The 23,248-nt window shown below is 43.6% G+C and overlaps 1 protein-coding gene and 1 long non-coding RNA gene across 4 annotated transcripts in view; both read right to left on the reverse strand.

The window, feature by feature from the left end:
• Window positions 1-3,273: 3,273 nt before the first annotated feature.
• On the reverse strand, window positions 3,274-11,214 carry LOC113490051. The gene is made up of 2 exons (XR_003400140.1): window positions 9,359-11,214; window positions 3,274-7,748 (listed from the first exon to the last, which is right to left on the reverse strand). It is a non-coding gene; the product is annotated as an uncharacterized LOC113490051 (long non-coding RNA).
• Window positions 11,215-11,220: 6 nt separating this feature from the next.
• Window positions 11,221-23,248, reverse strand: part of PSD3 (pleckstrin and Sec7 domain containing 3) — a 95,624-nt gene continuing 83,596 nt past the window's right edge. For all 3 annotated transcript variants that reach the window (XM_026866174.1, XM_026866175.1, XM_026866176.1), the window contains 4 exons: window positions 21,127-21,284; window positions 20,106-20,250; window positions 16,796-16,939; window positions 11,221-12,852 (listed from right to left, as the gene is read on the reverse strand). In XM_026866174.1, the coding sequence (XP_026721975.1) occupies window positions 12,640-12,852; window positions 16,796-16,939; window positions 20,106-20,250; window positions 21,127-21,284 (660 nt within the window). In that variant the 3' untranslated portion in view covers window positions 11,221-12,639. The remainder of the gene's footprint in view (window positions 12,853-16,795; window positions 16,940-20,105; window positions 20,251-21,126; window positions 21,285-23,248) is intronic.

Raw genomic sequence — 23,248 nt, forward strand, 5'->3', positions numbered from 1 at the left:
AGATAAAGGTCCATCAGTTCCTCTACATGTGCAGACAAGTCGTGTCTGTTCTTTAGGAAAAACATAATTCTTATGCACTATAAAAGTCTGTCCCTGAGATTTTAATTCACAGATCTTGCTTTCCCAGTATGTCCTTTTGACTGTTAGTTTTGCATTCTCAAGACTCATCCTTTTTAACTTCTGGCTTGTGGTCACTGGCAGAGCTCCTGCATAACTGAAATATTTTAAAATATTCATACAAACATTCTTGCAGTTGTCTAAGTCATTAAACTTGTAGGTGAAGCAAGCTAAGACTAGGTAAGAACTGTCTTGGAGCCTTTTTCCCCATGTAACTTATGTCAGGAATAAATTACCTCTACTTAGGTTGCAAGATCAAGATGTAATTGATTTAGGCAATACATTACTAAGAAACTGATAAATCTATTAAGTAATCAATGTACTGATTATCAAATAAACACACTGCTACTGATAATCTGAAATTATATTCTTTTTCACTCTATTATAAACAATTATAAAGCTGTTAATCTAACAAGTTTAAATTTTATGAATCACATACATCTATTATTCACTTACGGATCCACCGCCTTTCCCTCCCTACATGACCTATCACCAGGGTGGAAATGATTCCCTCCACAACCCACTCTCTCACCCCGAGTTTTTCAGACACAGACCTGACCAAAAGCCCAACTGGCAGTCCCACCAGATCAGGTGTGCATGTCAGCATCACTGTCATCTGTTGGCACCTGCACTTCACCTTTCAGAAGATTCCCCTGTCCTTTATCTTATTTTCTACCTCATTGTTTACCTTACTTTCTATAACATCGTTTCTATTTCTGGAACCACCTTTTTGCCATCCTTGTACACCCTTTCTCTGTCTAACCTCCTCCCTAAGACACAACATGTCCCTCGCTACTTTCTCCTTCTTGGCCCAATTCAGCAACATCTGTACCAAAGTCTGGTGTTTTCAAAGTTGTTACTGTAGCAATCTCAGCCTTATACATTATTACTGACACACCCTGCATGGGTACAGGGAGCCAAAAACTTCCTATAACTTCCTACTTCATAATAGCAACACATTACCTTACTGAGTTTCCACGGCAAATCAGCCTACTTAGCCTTGATTCCAGTGCCTCATTCCAGTTAAGCTCGTCTTTGAGCCTTGTTGTCAAGAGCAAAACAAAGACTCACAACATAGATGTACCTGATCCACCCAAAAACTAGCCATAGAATTGGACCAGATGAGATGCCCTAAAATGAATAGGACTGCAACAGCAAACCCGGCATGGTAGCTAGCTGTTGTGCAGTAGTTCATGTTTTCTAGGATAGCCCTTTTTCTGGGAGAAATGGCTAGTACAGCGGCTAGCATAATTTCTTTTGAGAAACATCAATTTTATAACAAACATGGGAAGAAAGAGCTGGAACATATGATGGCCTGACAGACGAAAACCCGGGTCATAATCATATCATTCGCCTTCAAGCTCTACCTTAAAAGCTACTGGGTATTTTTTCCCTTTCCTTGCCATTTAGGAGGCCACATCAGTACATTAGGGCTCTTCTGGGTAAGAACTTTCTTCCCATTTCTAATCTAAAGATACCCATAACAATTTCAGACCAAGTTGTGCTTTACTTTTGAGCCAAGTCACTCTCTCATGCTACATTATTTATAAATAGTCAGAGAGATTTGTAGCTTCTGTAGACTGTGGAGGTTTCACCTGCATACACAAGCTAGCCCTTTCAGACTCCCTTGATAATTATATTCTGTACTTGGAAACTTGAACTGAAAATGGAAAATGAAGAGAATATAAATGCATCTGTCTTTCACTCTGCACCTGTTCTGTCATTTTGTTATAGTTTAATGCATTGTGAGCAATGTGACGCGATTAACGATTCCAGGCAGAAAACCACCAGAAAACTCTCAGCATTGGCTCTGTCAGCTAGGAAGATAGGAAAAGATGTGGTGATCAGCACTGACATTAACATTCAGACACAATTTGGGTTTAGAGGAGCATTTAATACATCTTTGTAAAACATTCCCACCCATCCTTAACCACCACTTTCTCCATAGAAGATGTATTAATCCAGGAGCATGCATTGAAACCAAAAAGCCTGAGTGCTTTGAAGTAACCAGGATGGAGCAGCAACAAAAAAATCTGACATCCCATGGCATAGTGTGAAAAAAAGTACATATTTGTCTCAATTCTGGAGGTCTTGCCATTCATCTAAAGGCAACATGCTCAGTCTCCAGGAAAAAATGCAAAGAAACAATCATCACAAGATAGTCAAACATTCACAGAGATCTTGATAAGAAAAAACATGTCTTCCCTACTATTGTCTCCAAATACAAGCTCCCAGACCTGTTGTAAAGCTTCTCCAAGCCCCACCTGGTGCTGAACATGTCCAACACTATGTCTATTTGCCGTTACTCATTTACACAGTACCCTCTCCTCCCACACTGACCCATATCCAACCCAAGAAATGTAAGCACAAGGATGTTTGCTTTGTTTGTTGTACAGCCTGTTTCCTCTCACTTTGGATGGCCACCATTTCTTACGCATTCCCACTTCTTGTCTTTCAGCACTCCCCTTTTTCTTTAGTGTCTGACTTTTCTGCCTCTCATGGATCTTTGCTCCCCATCCACTAGGCCAACAGCAATTCCCAACCTTCAGAGTGCCTTCAAACAAACTACCTCATAAAAATTTTGAGGTCAACTCAAGGCTGTTTGCTGCAGCCTCCCTCTTCCAACCCCTGTGCTAATAAAACCATTTTTAATCAGTTCATTCTCTTCTCGATGTCTCTTCACAGCTAAGCAGTGGTAACTCTGAAGGCTACATACCCTGTAATAGCCCAGAGAGGAAGTAATGAAGAGGTGCAAAAGGAAGAGACATGGGTTCCAGCTGCCCTCACATTGTGCATGCAGTACCACTGGCTCTATTAATTACCCCAACCATACATCTCCTTGTGCTTCCTTCAGTAATGACCATTTACTATATATTTCTGTGGGTCTGCACTGGTCTCTGCCCTGGTATTCAGGTCCAGTCTCTTTCTGTCATGGAGAGAATGTATGCACCTTCCAGCTCAGGAAACCTTCAAACCGCTGACCGCCAGATGTCAGAAGAGTGCACTGGGGAAAGGGCTGCACTGACTAATTGGTCTGTGTATTCCCTGAGCAAGACAGCCAGAGGCTCCTGTATGAGCCGGTAAAGCTACCTTCATGTTCTTAGTCAAAAGAAACAACAGTAAGGGCTCTAATGAAAAACATTCAACTGCAGAAGATGAAATACGTTTGGTTTATTTCTTTCTAAAGTTTGTACATATACATATATCATTATACATATGTAAGATCCTTCACTAGGGTTGCTTGATTTCAATTACATAAAAATTATTGGGAAGCTTGCAGGCTCTTTGTTGCCCGTAAGCAACATTTATTCCAACTTATAAAAACACAGAAGAACAGAGTTATAGTCAGGAACATGGACACAAGAGAGAAGTCTACTTTATATCTCACAGTTTCAATACATCAAAGGCAAATTATTTGTCTGTATACCGTAGGCTTACTTTATCAGCAATGATAAAATAGAGGAAAATATTTATATACAGTCACCTCAAGTGAAAAATAAAGCAATGTAAACTTAAATTCCAAAATATTATTTTAAATGATATAACAATATCCCCAAAAGTCCTTCTTCCAAGGGAAGAGGACTGATTAAGTGCCTTCATTTATCAGGAAATTATCATTCTAGTACCAGTTACATGAAGCAGAATAAAGGAGGGCATCCTGTGGTATCTGTAGAAAAGATTGACAACTCTGCTTCAGGAGAGCATCTCTGTGTAAGCAAGTATATGTTTGAGTCCTTATGGACATTGGCAGCATGTGGAAACATCTCCCATGAACCAGGGCTTGACTCTGACCACTTGACCACTGAGTAGTATGCTTCTCTGGCTATGCATGTTCCACGGGGCAAAACAGCGTGCCCTGGTGGTAGGATAGCCTCAAACCTGACTGTGACCACTCCAAGAGTCAGAGCAGCAAGGTTCCTGCTGCTGGAAAAAAATTTAGTGATTACCTCAATGCTATTTCACAGCAAACCAAGAAGTTACCAAAAAGCAGTGAGATTGGGACTGCATCTCTAGTGTGTTGCATGAAAAACACTCCAGTGATTCAGTGATGAGAGTAAACCAAGTTCAAGGTTATCAGAAAGAAGGTAAGAAGGTTCCTACACTTGTCAAAAGGGATAGGAGGCCACCCAAAGGAAAGGTCTCACAAGGATTGCTGTCAGGGGCTGTAAGGTTAGCTCTGCAGAGTACACACATGTGCAAAATGTTTTTCTGCACTACCACTACTGAGAGTTATGGTTCCCATATGGATACCATGCAACAATAACTGAAAATTCAGTCCCCTTTCTCAGACTAAGGGAAAATAACACTGCAACCACAGAGGAGGGCAAATGACTCTTCCTAACTGACACTCTGAGTGAGACAGTGCTTACCCTCATCTTAACAAAATATCACTATTAGACGCAGGTAACCCAAAGGTGAAGTTCAGCGCTTGAAAAAGAATTACAGCTCACCCAAAGCAAGGTGATGGGGATGTCCCTCTTTGTTTCATCCTAAGCTGCAGTCCACCCACATCTCAGTCCTGCAAGACACAATCACTCTGGCCGTGGTCCAGTGAAGTACAAAGGCATGACTTCACTGGGATTGCTCAAATGCTTCAACAAAACTGCATGATAAAGAGTTTTTTGACTCTGTGTTAAAAATCCCACCCTCAGGCTTTGCTCTCCCCTTCCAGGGATAATGTACATAATGCTAGTGTTACAGTGACTAGAGTGCAATAGGAAAACCCACTAGGTTTCCTTACGTCTTTTTACTCAGATCAGCAACTTTTTAAAAGATTCTTTAAGCCTCCCAAGGGAAACCTCTGGGACGTATACAAGATGCCCAAGAGTTATTTCATCCCTGCTGCTCTTTTCCCTGATGATGAGCCAGACATTCTTCTGGAAATCTGTACAGTTGCAGAAAGAAACCCTCACTACTGCTGTACGGCTGTATCTGCAGGAGACATCACAGGCACCTGTCCTGGTTGGACACTTTTGGACATGATGTCCCCTTGGTGAATTTTAACAGAGCGAGGTCAACATTTTCAGAAGTAAAGCTGTGTATTAGATCCCCAGAGTGTGATTTTCAGAAGAAGTCAGCACAGATGCTCCTGGTCCAGGCATCGGCTGACATCAACAGGGAGAGTTAGCCCAGTGTTAAACTAGCAGAAAATCCCACTCAGTAATCTTTATTTAGAATCTCAAATATAACCTTTGCCTTCAATGTGCAGAACAGGCAGCCCGTAGTGGACAACACATGGAGATCAATGCAGTTCAAGGGATACCCTAAATCTGAGAAAGCTCTGAAGACTAACCTAATTTGAGAACAACTAGAACAACAAGCATCCTAACAAAGTTTGCAGCTGCTGAAGTGCTTTGACCAAAATAAGCCTCAGAAAAGAACAGCAGGCTTTGGAGTGCTGAGCCACAGAAGCCATACTATACCTATGAAATACATACACACATCTATAGGCATCACTTAAACACGTTCACCAAGTAATGTAAGTATCCAATGGTACCTCATGCAAAGAGTAATGATTTTAAAGTTTTCCAGCTGCCAAAAAACTCTGTTATTTTAGCCGAGTTATAATCCTAGCCTCGAGTAAGAGGACACAGTTGTCATAAATTGGTACAAATTTTCCAAAAACGCAGAGCATACACCTGTTCTCATCCTACAGTCTTTCAGAATTTGACAGCACTGAGCATGAGGCTTTCATAAGCATGTAAGTGATTTAAGACTTGTACCACTGATAGAGTTTGCCCTGTGCAGTGACACAGACTAGATATCACCAATCTCCCTTCTCTCAGCAAGAGGCTCAGGGGAGTCAGAGGATTTTGTGTCAAGTCTCTATGGCAGCATGACTAGCTGCTCTGTGGTTACACCAGGATAATCACTTGGCCCAAGATGAAGCTGAAACCTCACCTGCTTAGACAAAAAGCATCTGGTTGTGCTGGTCTCATTTAGGTGAGTTACACAGAGGATCACTTCTACAGAGTGGCTACTTACTGCAGCAATTTATGTCAGAGAAAAATCCTGCCCTTATAGTTTGTAGCTATGCAAAGATTGGAAGTGTTACGTACTTTTTCTTGGTCCAAATAAACCTCTGGCCTGTACCTCAGCTGATTCCCAGCATGGATTTAACAGAAGATACCACAGGAAGTCCCGCATTGTTTATACTTTTCTAATTTTGACTGAGTAGTTTGTTGTTCAAAGGGGAGGACAGAGAATGCTTTGGGATGACCTAAATTTGCTCCCCTGGCCATGGGATCAAAGTCAGGTCAATGGTGTGGCATTTAGGAAAGTGTGGCTTGCATTTGCTAAGGGAAGTGCTCTAATAATTAAAATACAGCCTCAATGCAGCTAACAAAACAGATGAGCAAGGTACCTTCTCTCAGGCAGGGCTGAGCCTACCTCCTTTCACTGTTCAACTGGATGTTGCCAACAGGAGGGTGGATACTCCCACATGGCACCTGGACACACTTCCCTTGAACCTGCCCTTGCCCTTAAAACAATGGGATGGACAGTTCCTCAAACAGCAAAATGTAGGTGGAAAAGGAAACCAGCATTTCTAATTACTCCCAGCACTGAGGCAATGCTTGACACAGTCGCCAACAGGTGACCATTGTGTGTGGCACTGGCTTTCTGACCTACCTTCCTACAGTATCATGCCCTGTGCACTGGTGCTCTACTTAGGTGATATCATTTCTCTGGAGGCTGACAAAGCCTGTTCTTTCTGAAGCAGATGTTCAGGTCCCACACAGTGATGCTCCAGGTGAAGCAATTCACTGTATTGTACCTATGCTGCTGGGAGAGCACTTGGAGAGAGGAGAGGCCAGGCATACTGCTTCTATATGCACTAAAAATATCCTCTAAAAAGCATAAGCTGGAGACCAGCTCTTTCAGAGAAATTTCTGAGACCACTTCTTTGGTTGACCCCTCTAGGCAGCCTAGATATTGGATGCTGGGAACACATGATGGGGATTTCTGGTCATTCTCTGGGGAGAAATGTGGACTTCATAACTGCACTCTCAGAGCAGATGTGATGTCCCAGAGCCCGAGTAAAGCAATACTGGGGAAGTTTAAACAAGCATCAAGATGGAAGATTGCTTGAGATTAGGTGTATATACTGCCTTTGCCCTGCAAAAGTAACCAGTGTTTCTGACAAGCTGGATACCATCTCTCTGTGATTGGGAGACACTGGTTGAAAATGCTTTTGGTTGGGTTTTGGTTTTTTGGGGTTTGTTGGGGTGTTTTTTTGTTTTTGTTTTTGTTTATTTTTTAACACAGCTCCCCAAAAGGCTGCAAAATGTGTGGCCTGATTTGGAAAGTACCCAACTCTGCAAAACAGCATTTCATAGTTTTGTCACAGCATGGGTTGCTTCTGCCTCAAAGACTTTTGAAAAGGAGACTAGGAACGTCACAGGTGTCTGGTCTGAGGGTGGGACGGGGAACCTTGCGTCCCTGCAGCATAACACTAAAGGATCATGGCAGTCAAACTCTGTCTCGCACCTCCCAGCTATAACTGTAGCTGGAAACACAGGATACCAAAAAGCAGAATGAAAAAGCTGTTCACAGGGTTATCCATTCAATGCAGTGCCGCTTCAGAGCAGGTTTTCTCATGGCAAGATGGGACAGTCAAATTTTCTGGATTTCTGCAAGCATGGAAGGAAAGAGACCTGTTATACAGAAGCAGCTGAGGTGCTAAGATGACAGACAGGAGCAGCTTGACAGAAAAGGAGGAGGAACTGTCAGACTAAATGTCATAAGGCCAAAATTGATTTAGGGATTGAGAATGCAGACATGGTAAGCAGTATACCGTTTGCAGAGAAAAGCCTTCCTCACTTTCAAAAGAACATTGCCATGCAATGCTTCCAGAAGCTCAGTGATAACCCTGCCACCTTTGACTTTCTCCACTGCCACAACCACCTCACTGAAGGGGCTGCTCTAGTCAAGCAAGGGCCTCACTCCCCCACTGGAGAAAGGCAAAAACATTGGCTGTTTCATGCCAGAAGAACAATCAGCCTTGTTACCAGAAGGCACTGGAGCTGTGAAAAATCACTGAACAATTCTGGTCTCTTGGGGTCTGCTGGTCCAAATTCCTGCTCAAACCAGGGCTGCGCTGAGCACTGTTCTCCAGGAGAGTCCCCAGATGTGGACAGACCACACCCTGGAAGCAGGCAGGATGAGAGGGGAAGCACTTAAGGGATGAACTTAGAAAGCCCTTAGAAAGCTTCTGGTAACCATTTACAAGTGGCTGGCTACAGATGAAAAACTGTCTGAGTCGGCGTTGCAGCTGAACAGCGTTTCCCCACAGCTCCGCTACATTAATCACTCTGCTGGCTGACTTATCTCTCTACATCAATTAAAGACACAACATAAATACTGGATTTAAAAGCTGTACTCATGTTCACTGGTCTGTGCGTGATTTATCTGCAAGATGCACACAAACACACAGCCAGCTCAGAGAGCCTCTTTTGCAGCTGTTGCCAAACAAAAAACATCTCAACCAGACCCCTGCATCCTGCTGACTCACAGAGTGTGGTTTTGACTTCAGGAGAGTTTCTCACCTGCTTTAGCTGCTGAGTGGGGAGAGGGGAAGGCAATTTTGTCCTTCTCCCTCATCTCTCTGCTGTCAGATGCAGACCCACCCAGTGAGGTCCTCTCCTGCCTCTCCTCCCTCAGCCAGGGAGAGGACATGGTCCAACCCCTGGAGGGTGAGCAACCAGCAAAGCTTCAGAGCAGGATGGGATCCTCTGGGACCTCTGTCTGCGTCTTGAGAGGGGGGATGCAAGGAGCCATTGGCCCCATCCTGATCCCCTGCTTACATCCCCCCTCTCAACACACAGGCAGAGGTTTTGTGTGAGTGACAGTTGCATGCTGCAGCAGGGAGGATGACAAGGAACGACAACACCTCCCTGCATCACCAAGGCAAAAGCTGGCTTGCACACACATATGCTCACAGTAGCCTGATAGTAAACTCCAGAAAGCTGCAGGCTGCCTCAGGTGCATGGTGGGTCCCAGAGGAGGGCTGAAAACCAGCAGAGTATACTTACACACTGCAACAGGAGCTCCTGAGTCACTGAGGTTAAGCACTGATCTCTGATAAAGACAAACATTTCAGCAAAGAAAGGCATGGTACCAGGTACCAAGCTATCTGGCCAGACTCTCTGTGGTGCCACCCAGGAAGATGCATTGCTGAGACCTCCTGGGAACCTGCCCTCACCCTTTACAAGAGCATCGAGAGGAAAAAAAAGCAAATTACAGTACTGCTTAGTAGATGATCCTATCCCAAGGGTGTCCAGGAGCCTTAGGCATTCACAACAGGATCACATTTTTCTCTCAGCCTCCAAAATAGGTGTTTTCACATGGGTGCCTGAGATGCCTGGAATTTGTAAAGCAATGGAATAAAATGGCATTAATTAAAACTTAAGCATCTGACAAATTCTCAGTAAACTAATCTGCATGCCTCAGCAGTCTCACCAAGAGTACACCAAGCTCAACAAATGTTTAATGACTAAAACCACAGTGAAAAACTGTATTTGCTAACCGCAGATGAGACTTAAAGAAAAATCCATTTACAAGTATACATGGAAATGGACAATAAATAATGAAAAATGAAAAAAACACTATCATTTTTACAGTTCACTTTTTAACTTTTCCTACTGCTTACAATCATCTCCTCTGCAATGACTTTGAGGAGGAATTATCCAGTTTCTGTGTCAAAGATGGGAAATGCATTTTACAGGAATAATTTCTTTTTGAGCTCAGCAATTTAACTGCAGTCTACAGCAACTAGAATATTTTAAAAGCTGGGGGGAAAAAGTTAAATGTCACCTATTTGCCTTTTAAAGCACTGCGCTCCATAATCACAAGAGGTTTGCTGGGCATGTTCCAGCCTGACTTCAAAAAGCTCACCTAGACAACCCTGCCCTGACAGCCAAGCAGGGCTTATTTACAAATCTGAATTTGTTGGGTTTTTTGGTTTGTTTGGTTTTTGTTTTTTTCCTGTTGCTGCTTCCTAACACCGTTATCTAAAACAGGACAAGTTTTCTTTGTCAAATGTGCATCTGGCATTCCCCAAATGTATTTCTTCTTCTGTCGCTTCAGCTTGTTTGTTTTAAACCACAAGAGCATGATGAACAGCTACAGGGATCTGCTCGCCTTTTCCCCCACCACGAACTGTTGGTCTACTGAACTTAGATTAATTCAAACAATCCCTCTCAATGAACACTATCATGTACCTGTCTACACTGAGTCTCCTAACACAGCATGCTGCACATCACTTGGCTCCAGCAGCAGAAGGCATCTCTCTTCCTTAGGAAGAAGACTGAACATTTGCTCCACTGTAAATAACCATGTACAACTTCTGAAGCCCCAGTGCTTAGGAAGCACTGACAGTTTCTGTTCAGGACCCTGCAGCTTTTAGCAACATTGCCAGGGTTAAGGGTCAACCTCTTCACTTCTAGCATGGAGTGGACACTCTCAGTGGCAGATGCCAGATGTGTGGGTATCCCAACATCGCACATGGGAAGAGTTCTACCTAGTTTTGCTCCTGAGCTGCAACTATAAGGATTGATGTGGTCCAACACCTCCCAGCACCTAAGAGCACAACATCTTTGTTACAGCCAACAGTGAGCACAACACCGGGAAAGCTGTTGCACAGTGGTTCTCGGTGGGGAGGGCAAGTCATATGGTGCTTGTTAAGGTCCTTCTCTCTTTGACTGCTCCCTGTCCTGCCCACTGAACTGGAAGTTCAGTAATCTAGATTAATTGACTTGGACCCTTCAGGAAGTCTGGCAGAGCACAAATCTAGTCAGGTGGTATTTTTTTGGATGTGTGGCCCTTTGACTATTTGAACTGGAAACACCAGCACATTTCTAAACAGTCCTTGCACTGATCTTGACATTTCTTCATGCATTAAGAATTACATGCATCAGGAAGGCTGCCCTGTGCCAGCCACAAAGATAATGGCAACAGTTTTCAACTGGCCCTCAACATTACCTCCCAAGGTACTCTGCAGGGAAGGCCAGTTTGGCTATACTACTCCACTTAGGGAAAAGGCAAGGCAAAACTGGAGAGACATATCCAAGCTCACCCAGAGGGCCAGTATCAAATCTGAGATGAGCCAGCACACTCTGCAGAGCCACAGTGCCGCCCAGGCAAGGGAGGCTAGGAAGCAGGAAAATGATTTCTACATCATTCTTTCTACTCCATGTGCCTGGAGACTTCTGGCCACCCTGAGGGTCTGTGGCACAAACAGGGGGCTTTCAGGTATGGAAAGCTCTACTCATGGTGGTCTCTCCCTGTCCTGAGCTCCCCTCTGAAAGCCTGGTGCAGGGTATGCATGAGCTGTAAGGTGGATTGGTTCCCTGTGGGTGGAAGGTAGGATCTGTCAAAGCTGAGGCTGCCTTGTGCTGGCCTCCAGGCATGGAGTAGCCAGGACATCATCAGACTGGCCTGCAGCAAGGACACATATGTCCCTTCACCTGTCTGCACCAGCCTGTTCCACCTATATGTGAGCTAAAGCAGGAAAATGGAGAGCTAAGGACAATCTCTTCCTTAAGAGAAAAGGCAAAGTGCTTTTTGTCACTAGCAGAAAAACTTCGAACAACCATCTGTGCACACCAACAAGGAAACTCCGGGAAGGGGGAGCATCAGGGCACAATATATCATAAGGCTCTATATAGCAGCGAAGTGAGAGCATATGGTTAAAAATTACACAGAGGCCCTTTGTCTTTAAAATACAGTGCTAATGGCTGGCATCTTCAGAAGCATCCTCTACCAATACATTTAAAGATCAGGTAGTCATTCTGACTGGGTAATCCCCTAATCTCTTTACTGCAGAAACAGCACAGGTTTGGATACCCCGCAGCCTGCTAACTCAGGAATAAGACTTTGCTTGGAAAGAAGCAGACAAATTATTCCAATGCTGTCAGCCCAGCACTGCCACAGGTCTCCTTCATGCTCATAAATTCAGGGTCAATGCATTAACGACAAGCAACAGTGGCTATTAACTGTAGCACCCACTGCTAAGTACCACTGTCAGGAAACCAGTATTCCCAGCACCCTAGGCTCTAGCCAGCCTTCTGTACTTGCCCTTTTGCACAGCTTTTCACACAGCTACAGCTTGCATTCACAGCACTGCAGCATTTGTCCAGTTACTTTTCCCACCTACCACGTAAATAAAGTGACAAGTGACTTGAGTGATGAAAGCCACGTGCCGATGGGAGGAGATAAACGGGGAAGAGATAGAATATACATCACAGCACTCTACCCCTTCCCCAGCTCCTTTAGAAACAGAACAACACAAATAATTCCCAATGCTTCAATTGCTAAATGATAAATTAACAAAGCAAAGCAAAGCAGGAGCAAAGACATCTCCCACAATCTGCACAGAAACAGCAAAATATACAATAGAAAATGTCACTAACACCCCATTCAGGCAGATGTACTTATTTTTCATGAATGACAGGTAACTAAATGGAAAAACTTTGACCACCAGTACTTTCCTGCATGGCTGTTCCCCTAGTTGTCATTTCCGTCTTAAGTGACCTTTTGTTTAATGCTGGGTGTTTCTGGCCTGTAGTCCTTCCTCTCCGAGACATTGCGCTTCACCTTGGCACTAACTGGAGACTCCTGATTCAATGAGGGACTCGAGTGGGATTTCTTCAGTCCTGGCACATCGTTCTCTCCTCCGTTCAGCAGCTCCTTCACCCCTTCTTTCAGGAGGCCAACATAAATCTCATAGCGACTTTTCTGGGAAATGAAAAGAAAGGCCTGAATCAGTCTGGAAGAGATTCTGCAGAAGCACTTGAGAGACCATCTGGGTAACTGAATGGTTTCTGCTGGCCTTGAAAGCCAGGAACCTAATATGGATGTGAACAATGGTGCCTGATGTGGACGTGAACAATGGTGGCTAATGTAAATTACACTGTGCAAAAAGGATTTCAGGCTGGCTGAGCTCAGGGGTGCTGTGCAATTAGACGTACTCAGTTCTGCAGCACACAATCCCCAGCACGCTGCTGAACAGTGGCTCCCAGCTAGTTGGGAGTGCATGGTGATTTCCAAATAACACCACCAAGTGAGAGCTTGCTGACCTGAGTGATGCTGAGTCATATTCTGTGCTCACACATTGAGATGGAGGTCAAAGTGCAGTAAACTAAGGAACAACGAAAATCCTGCTCTGGTTGGCAACCTTCCACTCCCACCAGCAGGTCCTGCTTGCTTTGCTTCAAGCTGACCAGGAAGAAACCAAAGCAGGGTCCTGCTAAGCTAAGACTACCAGCTTGGCCACCACTAAGCCCATAAGAGAATGGTCTGCAAGATCAGACCTTAACAAAAAGGAGCAGATGAGAGGGCTATGACAGCAGCATGGCATGTTCCCCTGACAGGGCCACTCATGGTGAACCACGTCCAGAACCTTCTATTTTTCAAGTGGAAAAAGTTCACTTCACTGTGCCCCATGCCAGCTTGCCCTGTTCCTTGTCTGGAGCAGAGCTTTCCCTCTTCAACAGGAATATTTCACTCTGTGTGCCACAATAACATCTTTCCGCACAGAACATCTTGGTAATCAACAAAATAAAGGTACATTAACAAAAGATCCCTGCAGGGACTCAAAACCAGAAGCCAGGGCAAGAGGACCTGAGAACTGAGCAACCCACCTCCCAGGATTTGTTTAATAACCTGTCCCTGACATATTCACTGAAAATGTGGTGCAGGCATTGTAATTAAGGTGACCTCAGTCAGCTGGGGGCCAGGGAAGGATGACATAAACATCCGTACTGACTGTTAATTTATATTTCAAAGTGGCAAAGTAGCTGCCAAACTATTATGTTCCTGACAGAGGAAGAAGTGCTTAAGTAAAATTCTACCAGTTTATAACAAAATAATAAAGTTCTGGTAATACCACTTATTTGAGGGCAGGAAGTGAAAAAGCTTGGTAACTGCTTTGAAGTTGGAATATAAAAAAAAAGAGAGAATGTGACTGGGTTTCTGAAAGGTCCTTTGAATAAACAAAACTTCATAGAGGACCATAAAAGAATCCACCTAAAAAAATAAATTTAAAAGTATTATTATCAATTCCATATCTGGAGCTTCAGCTCCACAATGTGAGAGAGAAACACATGAAGCAGGTATGATATGTCATTCAGTAAAAAAAGGAAATTAAGAACTAGCAAGCACAACCATGATGATGATGCACTGGGCTGATGAATGATTCATCATACAGCAAACAGGACAACTCTGTAAAAGAGAAGGCAAATCAGTGCTCTAAGCCTGGGATCATCAAGGGAGAGAGAGACTTCGCTGCCATACGGACTTCTGCTTTCTGTTGGTCCAGTAAACACCATCAGGGTCACAAAACAAGCAATCAGAATGGCAATCCAGGACCAGTTTCTACCTTGCATGTCTGCCAATGGTCATTTGCCCTGGACTTTGTGGGCCCATGATTTCTATCACAATCAAGCAATGCATTTGTAAGTTTCTATTTTGATTTCAATTGCAACAAACTTGCTTTCAGTGATCTAACTAGGTATTGAAGCTGGTGGAAATTTTTCCTTAAAAGGAATTAATCTGGAAAATTCTGTCAAGAAAGTAGCAACACAGAAGTCAAAACCATTCAAAAACTTCCTCAACATTATCTCCGAAAACCTCTCACCTGACAACACTCAAAAGATCTCTCTCAAACCACAAATTTACTGCAAAGAGCAACCATTTGGAGCAGTACTACCTCAGACAGCAAGAAGGATAAATGCTCCTTCCTTTTTGTCTACAAGCAAAGACACGAGTAGTTCCTGGATGCATCCCTGAACAAAGACTAGGCACTCCTGGTTTACCTCCCCTGAGAAGGAAACACCTCATTTGTCTTTCATCAGGAAGAAAAATGAAGGGAATGTCAGTGGGTGAACAAAAAGGAACTACAAGGGCCTACAGAAATCTGGCTTCCTTCCTAATGGGACTATGCTGCTTCCTTTGGGACTTGCAGGTCCTTTTAGTGTGCTTCTGGAGATGTATCAGCATGTACACAGATGCAAGATCTGGTCTGCAGTCTCAGCCTGAAAGAGCCAAATACAAAATACTGCCTCACCTGCCTCTTGCCCTTTTCCTTTGACCCCATGCAGCAAGGTCTATCACCAGCTCCTGCCTGACCCTGACGGTATATTGTTCTGACGGGAAGGTGAGGAAACCTCAAAACCAGGGGAAGGTTTCCACTAAGGATTTTCACATAGCTCACTTTATTATTTTTTTTTTTTAACTAGCTATTGATAGTTCAACATGGCCTGCAAAATCTGTGCCAACTGTGAAGGTCTCACAATGATCATCCAGTTCCCTCAGCACTCATGAGTGCATCCTATCAGATCTCATGGACTTGTGTATGTCTAGTGTAAATATTCCCTTACATTATCATCCTTCACCAAAGGGTAAGTCTTCCTTGCACCAGATTTTCCCACTGTGCTCATGTATTTGTGACTGCTGAAGGCTGGTCTTACTAGTAGAGACCCAGACAAAAAAAGCCATTGAGTACCCTGGCCTTTCCCAGCTCTTAGTGAGTCTCCTGTCCCATTATGGGCCACAACTAGGCCTGTATTTTCCCTCGCTGTACCACTGCTAACATACCTGTAGAAACCTTTCTTCTTGCCCTTCACATCTGCCACCACAAAATGAAAGATGGCTTTCCTAAATGTGATCCTACATCCTTGGACAGTATCTCTATTCCTCCTGTGTCACCTGTCACTGTTTCCACTTCCTGCACACTTCCTTTTTATGGTGGAGCTTTGCCAGGAACAACTTGTTCATCCATGAAGGCCTTCAGCCATCTTTGCTTGGTTTCTTGCTTGTCAGGGTGAATTCCTCAGCTTGAAGGAAGTGATCTCTGAAAAGTGACCACACTCTCAAAGCTGTCTAACCACCAAGCTTGTATCTAATGGGATTCTTCTAAGCAGTTCCCTGAACAGGCCAAAGTCAGCTCTCCTGAAGTTCAGGGTTGTGATCCTATTTTTTTATTCTGACCCCTCCTTTCAGGATCATGAAGTCCAACATCTTGTGGTCACTGCTGCCATGGCTGCCCCTGACCTTCATATCCCCAACCAGTTCTTCCTAGTTTATAAGTGAAAGCTACAGCAAAGTGCCTCTACTTGTATGCTACTTGGTCACCTGTGTTAGGAAGTTGTCAGTGAACTCCAGAAATGTCCTGGATTGCCCTTTTCCTGCTTGTCCTGATGTCCAGCTCACTGGTTCACAACACAAATGGCTCTGATGAGGCATGTCTATGACAATAATTTTAGAAAAGCAGTTCCTTCAGAACATACCAATGGAAGATAATAATCATGATCTGCATTACTGTAGAATGAAGTCATTCTTTAAAGATTGAGGTGTCAACACATTAGGCAACACATAGTCTTCACAACATGAGACAGTTCCTGCCTGAAGACCTTATCATCTCTTCAAACAGATACATCAGGCAAGGACAGAGGGACACATTTTTACCCTCCATTTTACAGATGAAGAGCCAGAGGTCACAGGAAGTCCTTATCAGAAAGAGCCACATCACAGCTTCTGGGATTGCTGTGACATATCTAACAAGAACATATTCCTTAGTGAAGTAAGGTGAAAAATGCAGAACTTAAGGACTGTACCCCAAGTATAAGGCCATTTGACACATACACACCCAAAAACTAGAAGTAATGTTTCCCATACATACTTCAAACTCCAGATAGTGGTCCTTCAGTTTGTAATCATCTACTTCCTTGCCTTTAAGCTTCTTGTCAGGAGGATAGGACCGATGTTCGGCGAGCTCAGTGGAGATCTGCTTCAATTTAGCTTCATGTGACTTCAGCTGTTCATCCTTCAGAAACACATTAGGCACTTAAGTGACAGAATCTAAAATACTTGGTAAGCAAAGGAAAACAGAGAGAACCCTGTAAAATAGTAGTTTCTTTTTCTTTCTCTCTCTCCTTCTTTCCTTTAACTAATTTTAATTAATTAGATTATGTCTGTTATTCCAGAGCTCTGTCCCCAACAGCTCTCTTGAAGGCACCCAAGCAAAGTGGCCAAGTTTGCATAAAAACTCAGCAGCTAAGCAGATGCCACCAGGAAGGATAGCAAACCTGTCATCCCTTGCCTTGTTGAGAGCAATGGAAGCAGCTTGCTGCAGAGCATTACTAGCAACATGACACTTCTGCTCTAATATATTTTTTGGCAAATTAAGACTGCTGCATATGCAGTCAGACCAAGGACTAAATGAGACAGGCAGAAACCTTGCCTCAGTTCTTTGCAGTGTAAAAGTAGTTCCTTCCAGGACAGAAAGGGCATGGAGTAAGGGCCATTCCTTCTGTTTCTGCACTGCCAAACAAACTCTGGTCTGTGGTTTCCATTTGTTCAGAATAATACATCTAGAAGAGGAAGGGCTATCCAGTCCCCAAAAGGTATTTAATTTTGCTAAGCTGTTACCAGCTTTTATCCCACTGTGTATTTGGACAAAGTGAGGAGATGTTACACTCCCTTTCTAGGCAATTTCCTTTATCATAATCCCAGGCCCACTCACTTCCTCCCGTCCATCTGTCAACTAACCTTCCCTCAGCTCAGAAGCTTTCCAGCTCCTGCAGCATGGCCTTCTGGCCATTTCTAGGCTTGGATCTAAAATTATGTTTGAATTAGGCAAGTCTAAAATATAGACAAGATCATGCAGATGTCAGTGACTTAGCCAGAGTTGTAACAGCAGGTAGTACCCATCTTAGCTCCTGCATATGTACCTAGCCTTAGAGGAGGGGACAGCTGCCAGTTGTCTCCCACTGGCATGGCTGTGCAGCTTGGTGCTTCAAGCCTAGCCTGGACATGCCTGCACTGCACTGTGTCACACCAGGGCTGAGCCTTCCAGCTCACTGATCTGGAACAGCAGAAAGGAGCAGAAAAAGGGAAAGCTTCTACAGAGGGTTATAGTTGAGCCCCAGCTAATCTTGTGTTTCAACTCTTTTGCAAGTGAACTGAAGAAAGAAACATGTGGGATAATTTGCCTCTGCCTGTACATGATAGGGCTCAAACCACTCACTACTACCTGCCAAAAATTCTTGTTGCTGTTAGTAACTACCCTGGATCTGCTTGCTCTATTAGAGTGCCCAATCACTCTTTACATTGTGCTGAATCCTTGGTCCCAATGACATTCTGTTGCAGTGAATTCTATAGCCTGATGACAGGAGGTCTTTGAGCAGCTATTAATTTGGCACTTGTAATTTCCAGGGCAGCAGTCCTTTGGAGCTTTTGTGTGTGCATGAACAATCTCAGAGAAAAAAAATCCAACCTAGTAGATCTTTTCTAGACTGGTTGTTCCTTTATATATATAGCTTTGTTACATCCCTCTTTGGTTGGACTAACCAAGATCAGACCTTGATCTGCTTTTGAAAGCAAACTTGGTACAATGATCTTGCACAACCTGTCATGTCTAACCTCTCCCCCTTGCACATGTTACATTCTCACTGCATCCCGACTTCTACCTAACCAGGAACAGGTTCTTTGAAGAAGTACTGTCCATCAGCCCACAAAATCCTAAACAGCAACCACAGGGATTTGACAATTCATATTCTTCTGCCTGTCAAATGAGAAGCAGCCTGCTGGCAGCTTTTCCATACCGACAGATAAAAGCAGACATGTTTCTGCTTGCTTTTGAATTTATCTGCTTTGAACACTTAACATTCTTCTGCCTTAGCTAAAACAGCTTATTTTATTTCACTTTTCATGTGTCCCCTTCTTTTAAGACACAAACCACAGGGCTGTGTTCTACTTTTTTCCTTTCCACCTTAAACAGAATCAATGAGAATAGGAAATAACATGCTAAATGGAACAATCACACACAACAAAGATGGGTAAAAAAACTTTGTTTGGTGACTGAGGGTAGATATTCAAGCTCCATACAGTATTTTAAAAACGGTACGCACAAGGGAAAAGTAAAACCACAAGGATGAAAAGTTAGTATTATTCTGTATGAGACATGTTTTAAACTTTAACCTAGAATAGAAGATGGAAAGTCAATCGCCACTTGTAAGAAGAAAGGCTACTGCCACAGAGATAAAAAAAGCAGGGGCGACATAAAAAAACCATCCCCTTAGAGAAATGCAGATTATGAGATAGTGGTATCTAAGGAGTGTTGCTAAGCTATGAAGATGGTGAAAAATTAAGCAATCCAGCATAGGCAGATGACTTTAAAAGCTACAGGAGGTTCACCTGTAAAGTATATACCTAGGATTGGGATCTATTACCTCTGCCACTTTGTCTACGTGATCAGTGCAATCAATACCGTATTCCTGCCAGTGCAGCAGGAATTGCAGGCATGCATCACAGCTCCCAAGGTACACAGATCTATGGGCACAAGCATCAGACACAGTCAGTCTGAAACAAGCAGAAGTATGTGCTTTTTTGTGCTAGAAGTAGTAGAGCTGTGAAACTCCCTACCTCAGGTTGTTGTGGAAGCTAAAAGGTTGTGTGATCACAAGGTAGAGACTGAAGACATTTAGGTAAGAAGCAAGTTTATAAGTATACATTACACAGGAAATCCCTCAGCAGATAAGGGTTCAAGTCTGGAGAAGTATACTGATGCTTGCCCAATGCATCAGCTTTCCCCTTTTATCACCCCAATAAGCCGAAGTCCAGGACTATATCCATTTCTTCTGAAATGAGTGGCAACAAACACTCAAATTCAAAAAAACACCAGTCAGACAATATTTGAAATGTCCTCTGCAGAGCCATAACTGAAGGATGAAAACTCTGTATCTGGTACTAGGAATACTGGTGATTGTTTCTTTTCTTCAAAAATATAAAAAAATTACTTCCAAATCTGCTCCTACTCTTCTGCCACTTCAAATCTTGCATCAGGAAACAAGCAAAGATTCACTGTGCAAGCCTATTTTTCCTAGGAATACTAGTGGTGATAGCCACAAAACAATGCCAAGGAATACTGTACAGTCTCTAGCCAGCCACAGAAATCGCTATCATCTACCCTCTGTATAAAAACAACTCACCTGAGATAGCTTCGTTGTGGTGGCTGGCAGGAGCGGGCGACTGAATTTCTTTTGAGAGCCAATTGCCGCTGGAAATGGAGGTGCAGAGAAGACAGCAGCCACACAGTTTATCTTGTTGATCCAGGTCTGCATTTCTTCTTGGCTCCTGTGGAAGAAACACGTATTAAGCACCTGTTGACTCAACATTCTCCACCTCTTTTCCACCGCTTAAATGGCATTTTAAAAGTGAGAATAATAAGAACTGGATAAGTCTTAGAGTCTGCTCAGTCTTCTCCTCTGTCTTTGTAAGCAGTTACTGTCAGGTTATCTCAGTCACAGGCTGGCTTGTGATTAGGTCCATAACTCAACCTAGCATGCACCTTTCCTAATCCAATCCAAATGACACAGGTGACACAGCCAACCAATGCCCTGATTCAGACATATGTTCTAAGGTCTCAGCGGTGCTGGACATCACAGATCTCTAGGAGGTCTCACATAAATCTCAGTGGAAAAGGGCTCATGCACAAGACTGATGCACAGGTTTTTATGTCGGAAACAAAAGGCAGGTCATCTTTTCTGTCTGGATGTCACAGCCTGAAGAACTTAATCAAATTATTCTTGTATTAAGTAGTAACTTTGTTTCTGACCAAAGTATATCTTCTAGAAAGACATCCAGTAGGGCCCGATGACATCAGGAGACAGACAATCCAAGACTGCCTTTTGTAATTTGTTTCAATGATTAATCACCCTGACTGTTAAAAGTTTGTGCCTTGTTTCTGAATTGAATTTCCTGGAGCTTCAGCTTCCAGCTGCTGCATCTTGTTATGCCTTTCTCAGCTAGATTTAAAAGCCTCTTAAAACCTGGTGTTTCTTTCTCATGAACTACCTGTGCACTCTAATCAAATCACCACTTATTTCTGTTCAAATAAACAGATTGAACTTCTTAAGCCTCTGCTTTAACCTGTCCAAACATGAATTTACTCCTCCTTTAGCACTGTTTTCTTTTCTCAATGACTGGCATAAATCAGAAGAGAGCACTTACTGGGCTTGGAAAAGCAAGACTCTCCAATCTGCTGTTTTAAGCTTCAGGACATTTGGTTTCTTCTCATAGTCTGTTGCCTTGGATGCTAGTGCATGATGCACACTAACTGCGTTCTTCAGATCTTCCTCCGACAAAGCTTTTTCTGGCTTATATTCATCCTGCAGGAGTTAACAGGGGAAAATGGCATCTTATTTCTCCATGTGCTACTCCTTTTTCCTTTAATCTAGGGAAAACCCTTGTTCAATAGTCATCAATAGTATTCAAGTATTATGAACTGAATGCAACCTGACTTGAGTAGTTGCAGTTCCACTACCTTTAACATCTTTTCCTTTCTCTTCCTTTCTCTTTTTTGATCTCTTTGTAAGAGAGAGAACTAGTTCCACTACCTGCTTGACAGGAAGAGGAGTAAACAGGGAGTATTTGACCATCATAACAGCTGTGGATTATTTGCCTTCATTTCAGGAATCCTTCATGGCCAGCTTCTCACCTCCACTGCTCAGCTGCTGGTTCCTGCTTGGGTTCTCAATCCTCCACTGCTCAATTTTTATTTTTCTCAAACAACTACCTTTGTTGTCCTAGGCAAGTCCTCACATAGTAGAGAAGCCTCTTTATCAGTCTCCACAGAACAAATATAGCAACCCCCTTTAAATCTCTCTGCTCAGGGTCTGCAAATGGCAAGCACAGCACTTAAGGTTTTTGACAAAACCAGTGAGTCAAACTCTCTGTGTTGCAAGTGTCAGCTTCGGAGCAGTCTTTGATCTCCTGAGTGACAGAAACTGGGTGAGGGCATAATCATGGTGTAGCCAAAAGTTCAGTTTAAAGCCAATCTGACTATAAATGGCTTGGGAAAGACAGGAGCTTTTTCAAGAAAAGTCACTTGCCAGCAATGCTGCATAAACAAAATTTCTGAAGGAGAGGCCAAAGCAGCCTGCAATTGATTCAATTTCTCACCCGTAGTACATCACAGAAATTGGTCTCATCTGAAACACCCACCAAGGTAGGGGGGTGGCCGGGGCAGGGGCTGAAAGTATCTATGCTCTCAGCCAGGCTGGTTTGGTCAGGGCTCTCCAGGATGTTTCAACAGATGGAGATTCACCAGCTGTGGTGACCACTTCCTAGAAGTGTCCTGCTCCTCTGCCATATCTCATCTTTCCTCACAGAGGTCCAGCTAGTGCAAGTCCAGAACTTACTGCTGCTCAGACATTTCATCAAAGGAGATGCAGCTAATCAGCAATACTGTCACATCACCACCTCCACTTGAAGCCAGACAAGGGCACAATCCACCACAGATCTGGCAGGCCTAGCAGAAATGCTGAACACTGCTGCACAGATGACCAAAGGGTAGCTTTCAACCTAAACATCTGTGACATAAGGGGTTTACAAGGTCTGGTAGTGAGTGAAGCCAAATGTCCCTCCTCTCTCATACCTTGAGTCACAGCAAGCTTTGACGCAATCTCCATATCATGATGGACTTTCCCTACTCTCACTTAGGTCACTCTCTAAGCCTCCTTCAAGGAAGATCTGTGAAGGTCTGTAGTCAAATGACAAGAACTGGAGGAGGCTGTCCAACATCTGGCCCAGCCCCATCTTGAATATGGAGGAAGCAAACCCTTAAGTCAAGCCCCTTCCTTCATGACCTCAAAAGCTAATTTTTTGGTGGTAGTTTGGGGAGAAATGATTGGCTCCAATTCCAGGGAGACTGGGAAAACTTAAGCACCAGCAAATTAATTTAGACAGGCCTTAGAAACATGGCATTGTAGCTTCCCTCAAATTACTGCCTTGAGACAGTGTAAGCAATCGCCTTGCCTGTTGTCTCCCAGCTTCCTCTGGGAGATATATCCAAAGTCCACAACCTGCGCTGGTGTCAAAACCTGTTCCAGAATAATTCCACGTTTGGGCAGTCCCAGAAGCAGTCCTGTCTGAGATCCCCTCCTTACTGACAGAGAGTGTTCATGTTATTCCTTGCTAATCCCATTGGATCAGATGACTGCAATCTATCCTGACAGCTGGGGGTCTGACAGCTTCCTCAAAAGCACTGATCAGCATACCGGAAATGTCTCCACACAGTTGGCCAGCCTCAGAGAAGGCTGGAAGGACATGAATGTGCTGTCAAAATTCCTCC

The sequence above is a fragment of the Athene cunicularia genome, assembly GCF_003259725.1.
Source record: "Athene cunicularia isolate RWA chromosome Z unlocalized genomic scaffold, athCun1 chrZ_part2, whole genome shotgun sequence".
In the NCBI taxonomy this organism is placed as follows: Eukaryota; Metazoa; Chordata; class Aves; order Strigiformes; family Strigidae; genus Athene; species Athene cunicularia.